At 43.7% G+C, this 15,302-nt stretch overlaps 1 protein-coding gene across 2 annotated transcripts; it reads right to left on the bottom strand.

Moving 5' to 3' along the window:
• Positions 1–10,065: 10,065 nt before the first annotated feature.
• APOF (apolipoprotein F) lies at positions 10,066–12,963 on the bottom strand. Of its 2 annotated transcripts, none has more exons than XM_060253007.1 (2): positions 12,788–12,963; positions 10,066–11,289 (listed from the first exon to the last, which is right to left on the bottom strand). In XM_060253007.1, exon 2 carries the CDS (start codon positions 11,266–11,268, stop codon positions 10,198–10,200), a length of 1,071 nt encoding a protein of 356 aa, XP_060108990.1. In that variant the 5' UTR covers positions 11,269–11,289; positions 12,788–12,963; the 3' UTR covers positions 10,066–10,197. The 2 variants fall into 2 exon arrangements, with proteins under 2 accessions (XP_060108990.1, XP_060108991.1); XM_060253008.1 differs by having other exon boundaries at positions 12,792–12,922.
• Positions 12,964–15,302: the final 2,339 nt, after the last annotated feature.

Here is a 15,302-nt window from a genome sequence, read left to right as displayed (position 1 = left end):
CCCCCCAAGAGCTGGGACTTTGGCAAAGCTTCTCTTTCTCCACTTCCCCAAAGCTACCAGCACCAGAGGTTTTGCCTCAGCTCTTCCCTTACTGTGCTCCTCAATATGCACAGTCCACACAAGTGATAAAGGTGTGAGTTAAAAAAGAAGAAAAACTCAATTGTATGGTTTTGCATGCAGTCAGCATTCCATTTAAACTGGGCCAGTATCTGTGAAAAATAGCAATATGTGCAATGCTAGCACGCCAGTGAAACATCTTCCTAGGCTACAAATTTAATTGCACACATAGTACTTTTTCACAGCAGTTCTGAGCATTCACTTCTGAAAATCTGGACTGGATCAATGGTTGGAAAGGGGAGGGAGGGCTCAATTATGACTTTCATCTTTTGCAAGTTTTGCTACCATTACTGCTTTATGTAAGAGGACAATGCATGAGAAGAGAAGGCAACCCTTTCCTTTCCCTGCTGGTTTTCCTTTGGAAAAACCACCCCCGAGTTTACCCACACTGGGCAGAAAAGCTAAGGGTATCTGTTGGGTTTCTCCATTAGGAGAAAAAGTAGTTTTAAAGTAAAAGCATGCTTTTATCCTGTTTAATAAACACAGAAGAAACCAAAAACTGTAGTTCAGTCCTGGAAACCATGACAGATTTTTTTCTTGATTCATACTGTTTCAGTTTTCAGGCAAAACGAAACTGGCAAAGGGGGATGTGAAACCAATAAGAGACAGGCAGAATCAGACAAAAACAACATAGAGACATCAAGGGTTATTTATGGAACCAAGCACTCTTCACTGCCAAGGCAGCCATTGATTTGAACAAGCAGAAAAGAGATAGATCCTAAGTAGGGCTAAGTACCTACACCTATTTCTGTAAATCAAAGTTAAATAGTATTACTAAAGAGCTTCCATTTTCTGAAAATCACCACAGAAAAACAATAAGGTCAGAGTGCAGGATGCTCTGTGATTTTTCACAGGTAGCCTCATCCCAGCTAGGAATACTTTGCTTGGTTTCAATCAAGGATAATTTTTTAAATAAAATATATAGATTCTCATCTTGCTGTCCTAGGCAACTATATCCCACAGAAATCTACATTCAGGAGGCTGAATGGCAGTAATTCCACACTAGTCTGCTGCAGAAAAAGCCTTCCAGCACAGCAAAGTCTAAAAAGATTTTATTCCATGTGGACTAGAACTTACTTCAGGCAGATGCGTATGGCTAAACAAGGATCCTTAGTCCAAGTCTACATTAGAATAGCTCCCCAAATAAATAGGAACCAGGAGCTCACTTTTTAAATTTTACAGTCAAACATTTAAAAAAATATATAAAAGGCCACACATAGAAGTCAACAGATAGAAACCATGTCACATCACAATTATACACAGCCCCCAAAGGGAGCTAAAATTAAATCTAAATTATACCAACCGTTTACAGAAATTAACAAAGGGCAATCCACCTTGGCACAAAGTTTTCCTCTTTCTTTCTACCTTCTCTCCTTTGTACAATTTGTATTTTACAAATTTCAGGTGTTTTTGCAACTTTTTTTAGTTCATTTTTCAATAAAAGGCATATCAGGGAAAAGGCCACTTAGAACTTATGGGACAGTTTTTTCGCAATGGTTTTTACTTATTACAATATGCATAATATAACCCAGAAGGACACCAGTTAGGTGTCCCAGTGACAGCCCCACAGATGGCACAGTGAGTGTTAAGCAAATGCCTAAGTATTTGCCACAGAAACAATGCTTATTCTTCCCTTCCATTATAACTACGTTTTACAATATTGCCAGAATAATCACAGCATCTTTGCAACAACTCCTGATGTTAAAAATTAACCTCTAAGAATAAGTGATATAATTGAATATAATACAATTTCACATGGAATGCCTATCATCATCATCTACCAGAATGAAATGTTTATCAAATACGCACTACCACCCCCGGCTGGGAGTAGTAATTTTTAGGATTATGCTTCGTACAACAAGATTTCTATCAACACACAACTTGAAGAAATGGAACAAAGGAACACTGATACAGACTCAAAACTTTGCTCTTAAAATCCTTTGTTTCCTTTCCAGGCAAAATTCAGAATGTTGGCCCTTATCTTTAAAGCCCTAAACTACCTAGGATTGAGGTACTTGAAGAACTGCCTCCTGTCCAGCCCATTACTTAAGATATGCCACCCGAGCTCTGCTCACTCTCTCTCCAAGCCCTTGTCAGCAGAGATGGCAGATGGCATCCAGAGACAAGGCTTTTTCCATGGTGGCACCTCCCCCCTGGAATGCCATCAAATTTGAGGTTCACCTGTCACCTACCTTACCTTACTTTTGGTATCAAGTCAAACATTATCTAGGCTGAACAAGACAAACCAAACACAACTGAAAAGTTTAATCTTTTTAAAACTATTGTTATAGATTGCTTCTAGCCTGATGGGTGCTTTATGATAACACTTTAGGCTGGTGAACGCTGCTTTATGCCGTTTTATTGCACCTGGTGGACTCTTGGCTTGAATTTATGGTTACATTTGTGATTGCATTGTTGCTGTCTTTATTATTTTGTTTCTTTTAAACCTCATGAGACTCCTAGAGCAAGTGGCATGTAAATTTCCTAAATGAATAAAAGCAAAACCTAAAAATGTAATTAAGACAAATTACATCAGAAAATCATTTTAAGAAACAACTATCAGTGTTCAAATGAGATTTTATTTTTTTAAATCAAACTATTTTTGGCCAGAGACTGGCGTAGTGGTTAAGAACAGTGGACTCTAATCTAGAGAGTCGGGTTTGATTCCCCACTCCTCCACATGAAGCCTGCTGGGTGACCTTGGACCAGTCACTGTTCTCAGAACTCTCTCAGCCCCACCTACCTCACAAGGTGCCTCTTGTGGGGAGAGGAAGGGAAAGGCAGTTGTACTTCATGCTTTGGGACTTCTTAAGGTTGAGGAAAGTGGGATATAAAAACCAGCTCTCCAGTGGTGATTTCAAGAGGCTTTTTGCATACGATAGATATAGAAATTCACAAGAGACTAGATCAGCATTAGGTTATGATTAGTGTGCTGGCCTAGGATCTGGGAGGCCAAGGGTTCAAATTCCCACTCTGCTATGGAAGCTCACTGAGTGACCCATTCTCAGTCACACATTCTCAGCCTAACCTATTTCATGGAGTTGTTGTGAGGATAAAATGGAGGAATGGAAAATAATGTCACTAGCTTTGGGTCCCCATTGAGAAGAGAGGTGGAATATAAATGAAGATAAAACATACCTCAGAAAAACCACTTCACCTCAAACAAAAGGTAACACAAGCATACAAAAAAATGCATATAAATATATTTTCCCCATCTTTAAATACCTAAAGCAGCAACTCTCAACTATGTCCTGCCAGAATGAATTACACTACCACAGACCTCTGGAAGAACTCTGGGTACTATGTCTGCACGAATCACTGCTCTGGCTTTGTCTACTTTCAATTTGTCTCAGGTGCAAGCAGGTAACTGCCGCCATGTTTTAGCATCTGATTCTACCCGCTCACTTCCAGTGCAATTTTAGTAAAAATTACTCCAGGCCCATCTAAACCAATTTATACTGTCAGTTATTCCCAATAAAGAGATGCATTCTCTGGAGGAGACTGCACATTGCTCTTCTGTACAAATTGCTGCTGTGGTCTATCTTTTATTAGGCAAAAGAGCACAGCCAGAGCAGTGACTCACACAGGCACCAACAAAGAAATAAAAGCCAGACATGCAGCTTCAAACACGAATATTAGCTGTCTTAAAAAAAAAAAAAGATTGAGAACCCATTGCAAATACTGGCTTCATAAGGCAAAATCAGGGCATATATATATTATGGGGTAATTTGTTTTCCTCAGTACATATAATAACCATGACCTGACAAAGTTCCAGAAGACATTTTGCTAATGAAACAGAATACCATGCAGTCCAATATCTGTCCTGGAAAAAGTTGCAAGTGAGACTGATAACTTTCTAATAGGATACCTGTAAAACCTAATTTCTTGAGCCCGTTACTTGGGCACCAACTTTTCTAAATCACTAGGCGCTCTGGCCACACCCCCTCCCTAGTTTCAACTATGCCCCTATGCCAACTTCCTCCGCCTAGCCCAGGGGTGGCCAACGGTAGCTCTCCAGATGTTTTTTGCCTACAATTCTCATTAGCCCCAGCCAGCATGGCCAATGGCTGGGGCTGATGGGAGTTGTAGGCAAAAAACATCTGGAGAGCTACCGTTGGCCACCCCTGGCATAGCCTATGAAATCTACAGTAACTGGGTACCCACCACCCACCCTCTAGATAGATCTCCCTCCCGAGTTGCATTTTCTCTCTGAAACTGTCCAAAAACTACCGCTGTGCGCAGCTCCCATCCTTGCTTATTAGATGCCCGTCCCACCATCCTCCGTGCAGCCCCAATTTAACGCTCATTAATTTCCCTACCGATGCAAAAACCGATGTCCAGCAAGAACCAACGCACTGCCTTCCTTTCACTTGCTATTTCTGAGATTACTCCGCCCACAAATTAGTCATTACTCCGCCCATTCCTCGCTTGACTGGACGAAAAGTCTTGGGCGGCGTTCAGCAACCGACAGAGGAAAGCTATTAGAGGCTATTAAAGCGCCCGTTCTAGCCTCAGAATATTTCGATTTCCCGGGAATGATGTCAGCTAAGGAGGCGGGGCCTCGCGCGTCTTGGATGAAGGGAAATATGATTGGCTAAGAATGTGGGCTTATTTATTTAGAAACGCCAGCGGCCTTAAAGGGGCAATTCGTATTGACCTTTAGGTGACCAAAAAAAGAGGACAAGGGTTCTCAATTAAAAAGAGGAAGGACATGTGCATACGCTAATTTACACGATGCAAATTGACACATAATTAATATAACAGAACTATAGTTTACCACAGTGCCAACTTTTTCTGCTTCCCAGGTACTAAGTATTGAAGGAGAACTCTTAAAGCCATCCCACTATTCCTTCAAATAGTTCATCTTCTTTAATCACTTCAAACAGCCCAGCAAGCCTGAGCATCCCAGCTTTCAATGGCATGTAGCTAGGGTTGCCAAGTCCAATTTAAGAAGTATCTGGGGACTTTGGGGGTGGAGCCAGGAGACATTGGGGTGGAGCCAAGATCAAGGCTGTGACAAGCATAACTGAACTCCAAAGGGAGTTCTGGCCATCACATTTAAAGGGACAGCACACCTTTTCAATGCCTTCCTTCCATAGGAAGTAATGAAGGATAGGGGCACCTTCTTTTGGGGCTCATAGAATTGGACACGCTGGTCCAATCGTTTTGAAACTTGAGGGATATTTTGGTGCTAGTTTGGTGTAGTGGTTAAGTGTGCGGACTCTTATCTGGGAGAACCGGGTTTGATTCCCCACTCCTCCACTTGCACCTGCTAGCATGGCCTTGGGTCAGCCATAGCTCTGGCAGAGGTTGTCCTTGAAAGGGCAGCTGCTGTGAGAGCCTTCTCCAGCCTCACCCACCTCACAGGGTGTCTGTTGTGGGGGAGGAAGGTAAAGGAGATTGTGAGCCGCTCTGAGACTCTTCGGAGTGAAGGGCGGGATATAAATCCAATATCTTCTTCTTCTTCTTTTGGGGAGAGGCACTAGATGCTGTACTGAAAATTTGGTGCCTCTACCTCAAAAAGCAGCCCCCCCCCCCAGAGCCCCGCGGATCAATTCTCCATTATTTTCTATGGGAATAAATCTCCATAGGGAATAACAGAGTTCCCAGCAGACATTTCCCTCCCCTCCCCCCGCTTTCTGATGACCCTGAAGTGGGGGGAGGGCCTCCAAACCGGGGGATCCCCTGCCCCCACCTGGGGATTGGCAACCATGATGTAGCTGTGGTGACCTCAAGAATCAAGCCTCCATAGCCACTTTGGCCAGTTTTACTGGACAAAAGCAGAACACAGACATTTCCCAGAATGGGCCTCAATAAAATAAAATAAAAAGGGCATCTTGCCATCCTACTTCCTAGTTACATATTTCTTCTATCATACTGCCTTACTATACCTTCAGGATAAGCAGTCACTACTCATGAATTGGTGCTAAGTATATGCTTTATAAAATTACAAACTAGTTAATAAAATAACACATTAAAATTAAGCAGGGGAGTGGAATTTGTCATAGTGCAACAGATTTGGTGCTGTTAAAAGACTGAAACTTACTAGTCAATGGCCTATTCTTTTTTACTACCAGGAATTTGGATGTTCAACTTCCAGCACCAAAATATCTTTGAGCAGATATTTGCTCCTTTCCAGGGAGGACTGGAATCTGTTCCGAATACCTCCAGGCACACTATCAGCCTGCCTCAGACATTTTGGACCTGAAGTGAAAGATCAAAATGATCCCCAAAATGTCCTCATTAAAAAAAAAATGCACAACAGTTGAAGCTTAAAACAGGAAATTTGTGCCATGATGTATAATATGCAGATAAATAACAATATTGAGAATGTGTGAATATTTCTCTCACCATTTAAAATTAACAGACTTTCCCAAGAGACTGTTCTTTGGTGCCTCTGTCTTCTGACACGAACAGGACCAGAACCTTCTCATTGGCTGAGGTATTTTATTCCCTTTATATTTTTAGGCACTACTTTTGTTGAGTTTTCATTCTGACCTTCATTCATTCTGACCATTCTCAACTCACAGAGTACCTACCACTGTCTACACTCTCTCTCATATTCAGGGTTACAAGTAGGTCATGCCATCCTACTGTCAGGCCTAATTTTTTAAAGTCAGGGGACACTTAAATTTCTCGGGGCACTTATCATCCCCATGTTTGTGGGGGGGGGAGAGGGAGGGGTGCATCAAGAGGAAACCAAAAGACCACTGTGGCTGGGTCCTCCCCTTGGATGGAGCCCCTGCCTCTAGCAGCAGCCAGGATGCAATCAAGCCAAGTGACGCCACCTCAGGGAGACTATTGGGTGCTGCCCTTCCAGCTAGAATTGCCAGGTCTCACCTGGCTTTCAGCAGGGGAAGTAGCATCATCGTGCTGGGCATGTTGCGTGGGGGATGCTCTAGTATTTGGGTTAAAAACTCTATGGTGCCAGTGCTCTATAAAACCTCTATAGAGCAGGATTTCCCAAACTTTTTCCCTGTGGCCCAGTCACTTTTACATTTTTCCTTCATGGCCCACTAAAATTTGGGGCTAGAGCCAGGAGACTTCGGGGGTGGAGCCAGGAATTATGTCATTTCCTGTGGTGTCACTTCCAGGTCAAGGGCCAAGTGATGTCACTTCCGGGGCACACTGAACCAATACTCCACCTCTTCCTATAATGTCACTTCCAGGGCACTCCCCCAAGCCTGCCTTTTCTTCTGAAGTAACTTTGTTTTCAAAAAATCTCTCTGAAACTCATGCTGAGCCAAAATGGGTGTGGAATGTGGGTGGTCTTCAACTTTCTCATACATTCCAAGGGTCCTCTCTTTCCACCCCCATACCTGCATGCACCTATCTGTTTGTGTGTTCTTCTCCAGCTTGCAAGCACTCCTAATGCCCATGTTCAATTGCCTGCATCACCTACACAGCCCTTCCTCAACAGCACTGCCCAGTGTATGCAGTTGGGAGTGTTGTTGCCATTGCCATCAGGAATGCCAGTGCTGTGTACCACCCACACTGGGCCCTGGCAGCTGCTCTACCTCAAAAGATGGTGACACATTTAGTAGGCCCTTCCTTCAGCTGCTACTACTGGAACCCTGCCTCAAGCTACAACCAAGCTTGCTTGGTTTCAAGAAAATCTTTTGACAGCTATTTTTCATACTTTTCCTTGGCTGAAATGCTGGGAAATTGCTGTGAAAAATAGCAGAGAATTGTACTGCAATTAAAGGAAAAGAAAGACATGGAAATAAAGAACATAAGAAAAGCCATGTTGGATCAGGCCAGTGGACCATCCAGTCCAAAATTCTCTCACACAGTGCCCAGAAAGCACCAGAATGTCCACCAGAGGGGCCAGGGCAGTAGAAGCCCTGCCACTGTGTGAGAGAATTTTGGACTGGATGGTCCACTGGCCTGATCCAACATGGCTTTTCTTATGTTCTTTATTTCCATGTCTTTCTTTTCCTTTCCTTCCTTTTCATTATTTCCCTTTCTCTTTCTTTCTTTCCTTCCATTTTTACTGGATGAAACTTTTCTGTTCATCATACTGTTGTTGCAGACATAGGAGCTCTGCCAATGATAAGTTGGCACCCCCAGTTGTAGCCAGCTGGACTTTCTATGAGATTTCTGTGTGTGAGTGAGTGAGAGTGCGAGGTGTGGGGCAGAAAGAGATTATTGGAGATTACTGCTGTATATCTCAACAGCACTGGAAGTGATGGTACTATGAACTTGGCACCATTTTACTGGTCTTGCTTTTAACAGCTGTCTGTCACCAAAATTAAACTCCTCCTGTAGATATTAAAAAGGATGAAAGAAGTTCACTGGCTAAATATCTGCACAACAGGTTGCTTTTAAAGCCATGGGAAACACAGCCAGTAAAAAGCTGCAAGCCCCTCATAAATATCCTTTTTGGGATAACTTGTATGAACTTTATATAACTTGAAAAGCTATATGAACTTTATATAACTTGAAATTAATTCATTAATTGCAGTACAATTCTCTGCTACCTTTCACAGCAATTTCCCAGCGTTTCAGCCAAGGAAAAGTATGAAAAATAGCTGTCAAAAGATTTTCTTGAAACCAAGCAAGCTTGGTTGTAGCTTGAGGCAGGGTTCCAGTAGTAGCAGCTGAAGGAAGGGCCTACTAAATGTGTCACCATCTTTTGAGGTAGAGCAGCTGCCAGGGCCCAGTGTGGGTGGTACACAGCACTGGCATTCCTGATGGCAATGGTAACAACACTCCCAACTGCATACACTGGGCAGTGCTGTTGAGGAAGGGCTGTGTAGGTGATGCAGGCAATTGAACATGGGCATTAGGAGTGCTTGCAAGCTGGAGAAGAACACACAAACAGATAGGTGCATGCAGGTGTGAGGGTGGAAAGAGAGGACCCTGGGAACGTATGAAAAAGTTGCAGACCACCCACTTTCCACCCCCATTTTGGCTCAGCATGAGTTTCAGAGAGATTTTTCTAAAAGCAAAGTTACTTCAGAAGATGAGGCAGGTTTGGGAGAGTGCCCTGGAAGTGACATCACAGGAAAATGTGGAGTTTTGATTTTGGTGGAGTTTTGGTTCAGTGTGCTCTGGAAGTGACATCACTTGGCCCTTGACCTGGAAGTGACACCACAGGAAATTACATAATTCCTGTCTCCTGGCTCCACCCCCAAAGTCTCCTGGTTCCACCCCCGAATTTTAGTGGGTCATGAAGGAGAAGTGTGGGCCACGGGAAGAAAAGTTTAGGAAACCCTGCTGTAACTTGTAACTCCACCTTTTATCAAAGATACTTTGCCACTGACTACCAAAGCTGGTTAATTCATGTTATTATATATTTCACTTCACCTACTGCCTGGTCCTTTTAAATGGAGCTGCAAGGGATTGAACCTGGGACTTTCTGCATGCCAGGCAAGTGCTTGATTACTTAGCTGCAGCCCCTCCCTCTAGGGTAATGCTCAGTCAGTATCAGAGTACTCATCAAGGACTGATTTCTGTCTGTGTACAATTGAGATGACTCAGGAATTACTTTGAACTAACTTTGGAGTCTCCAATCTCTTCCTAAAACATTCTGCCCAGAGGGAATCGTTTGTGTCAGTTTAAAATAGTTTACTTCTGACATCAGTGTACTACCATATTACCACACACAACACCCACACCTTTCTATTGTATCTGATTTGGATAATATTTGGCCAGTATGAGGCAAATGGGGGAAGCAGATATGATTCTGTTTGGGTATGTCACAATGTGAACCTACTAGATTTGCAGATGCCAAATAGTATCCGCCTTTGTCTAAATTAAATAGGTAGCACAGTTAGACACGTAAGAAGAATAGCTAGGGAGGCATAAAGAACCAAGTCTACACAAGAGGAAATGGGGTCTCACTATAGGACACCAGATTCTGCTCCCAAACCTGTGGACTTAATAGTTAGGAAGAAGGTAGAACATGTGTGATGGAATTTCCACTAAGTAGGAACCCACAAACGGTCAAAAGAGCAAATAAGGGTCTGTTTATTTCCTCCTACCATGCACATTCTTAAAACATCAAATATGAACACATAGCAAATATCTAAAAGAGACACATGATTGGGGAGGTGGGGGTGGAGAAAGAAGAACCAGCTAGGTAATTATTACTGGGCCAGAGTAGCTGGTTGGGATAGGATAATGCTCTTCCTTTGGGTAGAAATAGTTGATGGAAGCACGCACACCAGCCTTTACCACAGGCTTTAGCCCTGCAGCAATACCCATCCTAACAACACCACCTGCCCCACCTGTCAAACCAGTCAATACATCATAGCCTAGGTCCATGGCACCCTCCAGAGCACGTTCCTTGGCCAGATTGGTGCAGTTCTGGGTTGCGTAGTAGATGCTGGTACCAAAGTTGTAATAGGTGCTGACCACAGGTATCCATTCCACAACTGAGTATACTTTTTGTTCCCTCTCACTCCTACAGTTCTCTAGGGCAGAACGACTGTTTCTTGCAGTCTTCTGGCACTGATGTAGCCAGGAATGGGCGCCATAGTGTGGAAGGAAGTAGCTGCCATCTCGTTCTATTACTTGGTAGAAACCAGTATCATTGGAGGCCACACCAGCACAACTGGCCCCCTGCTGGTGACAAGCTGCAGCAGCTGCCGAAAACCCTCTGTAGACACTATGCACCCAGCCATGCAAGACAGACCCTTTAATTTGAACCAGACCTTTGCAGCTCTGAGCTTGTGTGTATGCCAGCTGGTCCAGGTTGAACTCCAAAGCAGCACTGCTCTTGCTCTGACTAGAACTAGCTGTTCCCAGAGATCTTTCCATCACAGACAACAGAGCGTCTGTGTCTGCTTTCCCCAGCTTCCTGTAGAGACGCAGAACCAAGATATCTGCATGCTGAGTACAGCCTCCACTTTGCAGAGCAAGTGCCAGTGCAGTTTGAATGAAGATCTGGGACAGCTGAGGTATGGCGGCAAAATTTTCCAGGGCATCAGGCATCAGATCCTTACAGGAAACACCCTTTTGAGGGAAGGGGGACTGGAAGGATTTGGAACTAAGCAATGTAGGGCCTGGAGCATCCATGGAGACAGTTGGGGACTGGTTCGTTCCAGAAGTGCTCTCTGATGAGTGAGCCAGGGACAGTGAGTGCCCATCCAATCCATGGGGCAGCAGAAAGGCCCCCCAAATAAAGGCAATTAGTGGCTGGTACATGTTAGGAAGTTTCGCTTGGCCCTGTTGAAACAGAAAGATATTACCGGAATGAGCAGTGGATTAGAAGAAACCGCTGTTTTCTGAGGTAGCTGCAGTCCTCCCTGCAGCACAGAGCCCAGTTTACCCTCAGAAGCAGTTGAACTAAGCCAAAGTGAAAATATGGAACAGAAAAATAAATTAATGTCTGTCAGCAGCTATTCACAATGAGAGCTAAATATAATCTATATACAGATAATATCACAAACAAGTAAAATCCTACAATACTTGTGGGGAGGAGGAATCCCTCCCCCCATTGCTACCAACTCTCCACACCCGATCTCCTTATGGTTCAAGGGGTGGGGCCGGGAGATCTGCAAGGGGGAGGAATCCCATACCCTTCCCATCACCAAGCCTGGCGCAGTCCCAGGCCACACCACCTACTCTTGGGCCAGCATTCTCTGCCACAGCAAGAAGTACACAGAAAGCTCAGGAAGTACATGGAAGCATCACAATGCGGTGGGGAAAGAAGAAAAAAACCAATAGCATCCAAACAGGGATAAACAACCTGTGTGTAAGTGACCTTTTTTTCTCCCTCAAGGCATGTTTGCACTAGCTTTTCCCCTGTAACATGACACTAGGAACTTGGAAGGCTGCTGTAGTTCATCCCACCTCCCAGGAGGCTGTTTGTGCTCCATCTCCTAGATGGCTTGAGGGGGAAAGTGCCACACAAAAGTGTGGGCTCTCCATCTGAAAAAGGCAAATAATACACATACTTAGCCCTGATCACTACTTGGTTTTATTGATCAAAACAGGGCTCCCTCCCCATTGTTACTGGGAGGATTAGAGGAGGAAAGAAAACAAAATTTTAATCCCTCTTTAATAACTTTCCTACAATGTTCCCTGCAGCGTATGGATAGCCAACGTGGGAGCACTGAATCTGTCCCTTAATAAACCAGTGAGGGTGCCTGTTGATGAAAAGATCTGTTGGCAGGAAATAGCTCTAGCCTGTCACTGTGCAGCAGTGATTTCCCAGGAGCAAATCCACTAGCCAGCCAGATTATAGTTCAATTTCAAACAGCAGCCTGGAGCCCCTTCTGCTAGGGTAGGTTTGGGGTGTTTACAAAGAATGGTTCTGAGGGTCTCTTCCAGTGTGAATTGTACAATCACAAAGAATTAAGGGGTAAAGAGATAATATGCAGACAAACTGTAGGTACTGCAAATCCTAGATCTGGGAGTAGAAAGGGTGATGGGAGATAAGTGAATGAGAAGTGCTAAAAGATCAATATTGCATACCAGAAGCTGCATGCTAGGCAAGTCAGTCCCACATGAAGCTGCTTGTGCTATTCTAACAAAATATAGCAAATAGGAGGCTTCTTCAAAACCAGAAGTTTAAGATGAGACGTGATGCCTTTTCTCACTGTGGGACTACCGGGAGCTGTTTGCTCCTCTACAACCCCCTCCAAACACCTTTGTCTGTATCTGAAGTATTGCCCTTCTCTCCCTATCCCACCAGCCCCCCTTGCAGGAGAGGGCAGCTTACCTACTTGGAGAGAAGGTGCAAGCACATAGAGCCTCAGGACAAGCACTAAGAACCTCTTCCTCTGTCACTTGTATATAGTCTGGCTAGTCACCCTTATCAGCAGACCTAATTGCAACATCCAGCTTCACTGACAAATTCTGGCCTGGATTTTCACATAACCTCCTTCCCTCATAAGCTGCCCAGGATCATCTTTTTTGTAGCTGCTCTCTATTTGACTCAGCCACTAAACGTGTCCAGGACTTCATGAGAATGGTAAATCTTCCGCAGAGTCAAAAACAGAAAAATGAGAAACAAACATATTCAGAGAAACAGTTTTTGGGAAAAGCCCTGAGGGTAAATCATTTGTTTTGGGAGTGGGTTGTCCTCAATATACTGCTGACACTTAACTCTGTATCTCGTTATCTGTATCATCTGGTGACACTGTAGAGGTCTTGAGCCAGTGTCCTACTGCTATAGTTCAATGGTTAAGAATTAATAATTAGCCTGCCAAGGCAGAGGCCACGTTGGTTGGGAAGGATGAAGTCTTGAAGGACCTTGTGCTTCCCAATCTTTATGGAATCCAGCTAACACTCGCTGATTCAGATAAGAGCTTAGAGATTATACTGAATCTAGCTTGACTCCTGGAAAGGAAAAGGAAAGGTCCACTGTGCAAGCACCAGTTGTTTCCGACTCTGGGGTGACGCTTTCACGGCAGACTTTTTACGGGGTGGTTTGCCATTGCCTTCCCCAGTCATCTACACTTCCCCCCCCCCAGCAAGCTGGGTACTCATTTTACCGACCCCGGATGGATGGAAGGCTGAGTCAACCTCGAGCCGACTACCTGAAAACCCAGCTTCCACCACGGATCGAACTCAGGTCGTGAGCAGAGCTTAGGACTGCAGTACTGCAGCTTTAACACTCTGCGCCACAGGGCTCTTTTAACTTCTGGAGCAGCAAGTTAATCAACTACCAGAAAAACAAAACTTTGCATTTCACTTAGCTTGATCTGCCTGGCTTGTCCTCATGGATCCATGCCATAGTTATCTCAAGGCTAGACTATTGTAATGCACTCTATATGGGACTCCCCCTAAAGATAATGCAGAAACTCCTGTTGGTATAGAACAACCACAGCCTGGCTACTGTTTGGCACAAAGAGGAATGTGTATGTCACACCCATTCTAGAGATATTCCATTGGTTACCAACCAGTTATTGGATTTAGTTCAAGGTTCTGAGCCTGTTGTGGCTTTGGACCCACACCCCTGCAGGATAGTCTTTCCTGTTATGAACCCTACCATGACTGTTTCATCTGAGCAGTTTTCTGAAGTTCTACCCTGCAAAGAAGTAAAATTGGCAACTGCCCATTCAGGGACACTCTCTGTGGTGGCTCCCACCTTGTGAAATGGTCTGCTGAAGATGGTCAAGAAGTCTCCAACATGTCTGCTGATTTGCAGAATGCATTTTATGAAGGGATTAGAATATATGGAACAGCTCAGGAGACTGCTTCTATAAAGGATAGTATTGTAGTTTATTGCATTATTGTATGTATTATCTCCCTTGTTACTGCAATGTCCACTACCTTTGTCCACTACAAACAAACACTGTGATATGCTGGCCAACACATTTAATAAAACTTTTATCAAGAATCTTACAAATCTTTTGTCATATTATAAAGTACAATCTTACGATATTACCAAGAAAAGTCCATCCAATGAGCACCCAGATATAGGCTCATTTCATCAAAGTCTTCCTTAGGAGTAATCCTATGTACTTCAAAGCCTCTTGTTACAATTCAGTGTGTGTATTGGGAGCAAGCCAGTCCTTCTCTAAACAGATGCAAAAGCTTTCTAGATTTGTCTGGCAAAATGCCATCTGCATCCTCTATTTCCTTCAAAACTAAGCATCCTGGAATAATTTTGAAGGAAATAAAGAGGTTGCAGAGAACATTTTGCTAGCCAAACCCAGAAGGCTTTTGCACCTGTTTTGTCTCGTGCCTTGAAAACCCTGTGAGGGGTTGCCATAATTCAGCACAACTTGACAATACTTTCCACTACCATGGCAGTACTAGCTAATAGCCAAATTAGGGAAGGTTGATGGAGGTAAATGTTCTCTACTGCCACTGATTAAGAGTCTTAAGCAAAATGAACCCCTGGTAAGAGAAGCAGCTCTCCTAAGGATAACACAAAAAAGGATAGCAGATGCTAAAGAGAAAGGCCACATTAGGCTGCTTCATCAAAGACAAAGAAAGGTCTCTGGAGCCTGTAAGATTTATCGTGACATGTGCTTTTGTGTGCTTTTGGCAGGGATTATACGGAATATTTATTCATGGGACACAGGAAAAATACGGTGACAAAAGGCCATGAAATACAGGAAAGTATGTGTCAGAACTTGAAGAACTTCAAACGAGGCCCATGACTCTGGTTAAAGTCTAAGCGTTTATTGAGAACAGTACAGGTAGAAGACGAGTTGATTCTGATGACGAGCTCAGCAGCAGTTACACTCTTTAAGCTATTTTAGTTACAATAACAAACTGGTTCC

The sequence above is a fragment of the Heteronotia binoei genome, chromosome 13 (genome assembly GCF_032191835.1).
Source record: "Heteronotia binoei isolate CCM8104 ecotype False Entrance Well chromosome 13, APGP_CSIRO_Hbin_v1, whole genome shotgun sequence".
In the NCBI taxonomy this organism is placed as follows: Eukaryota; Metazoa; Chordata; class Lepidosauria; order Squamata; family Gekkonidae; genus Heteronotia; species Heteronotia binoei.
The sequence above is the reverse complement of the archived record's forward strand: the minus strand, read 5'-3'. Positions and strand labels throughout refer to the sequence as shown.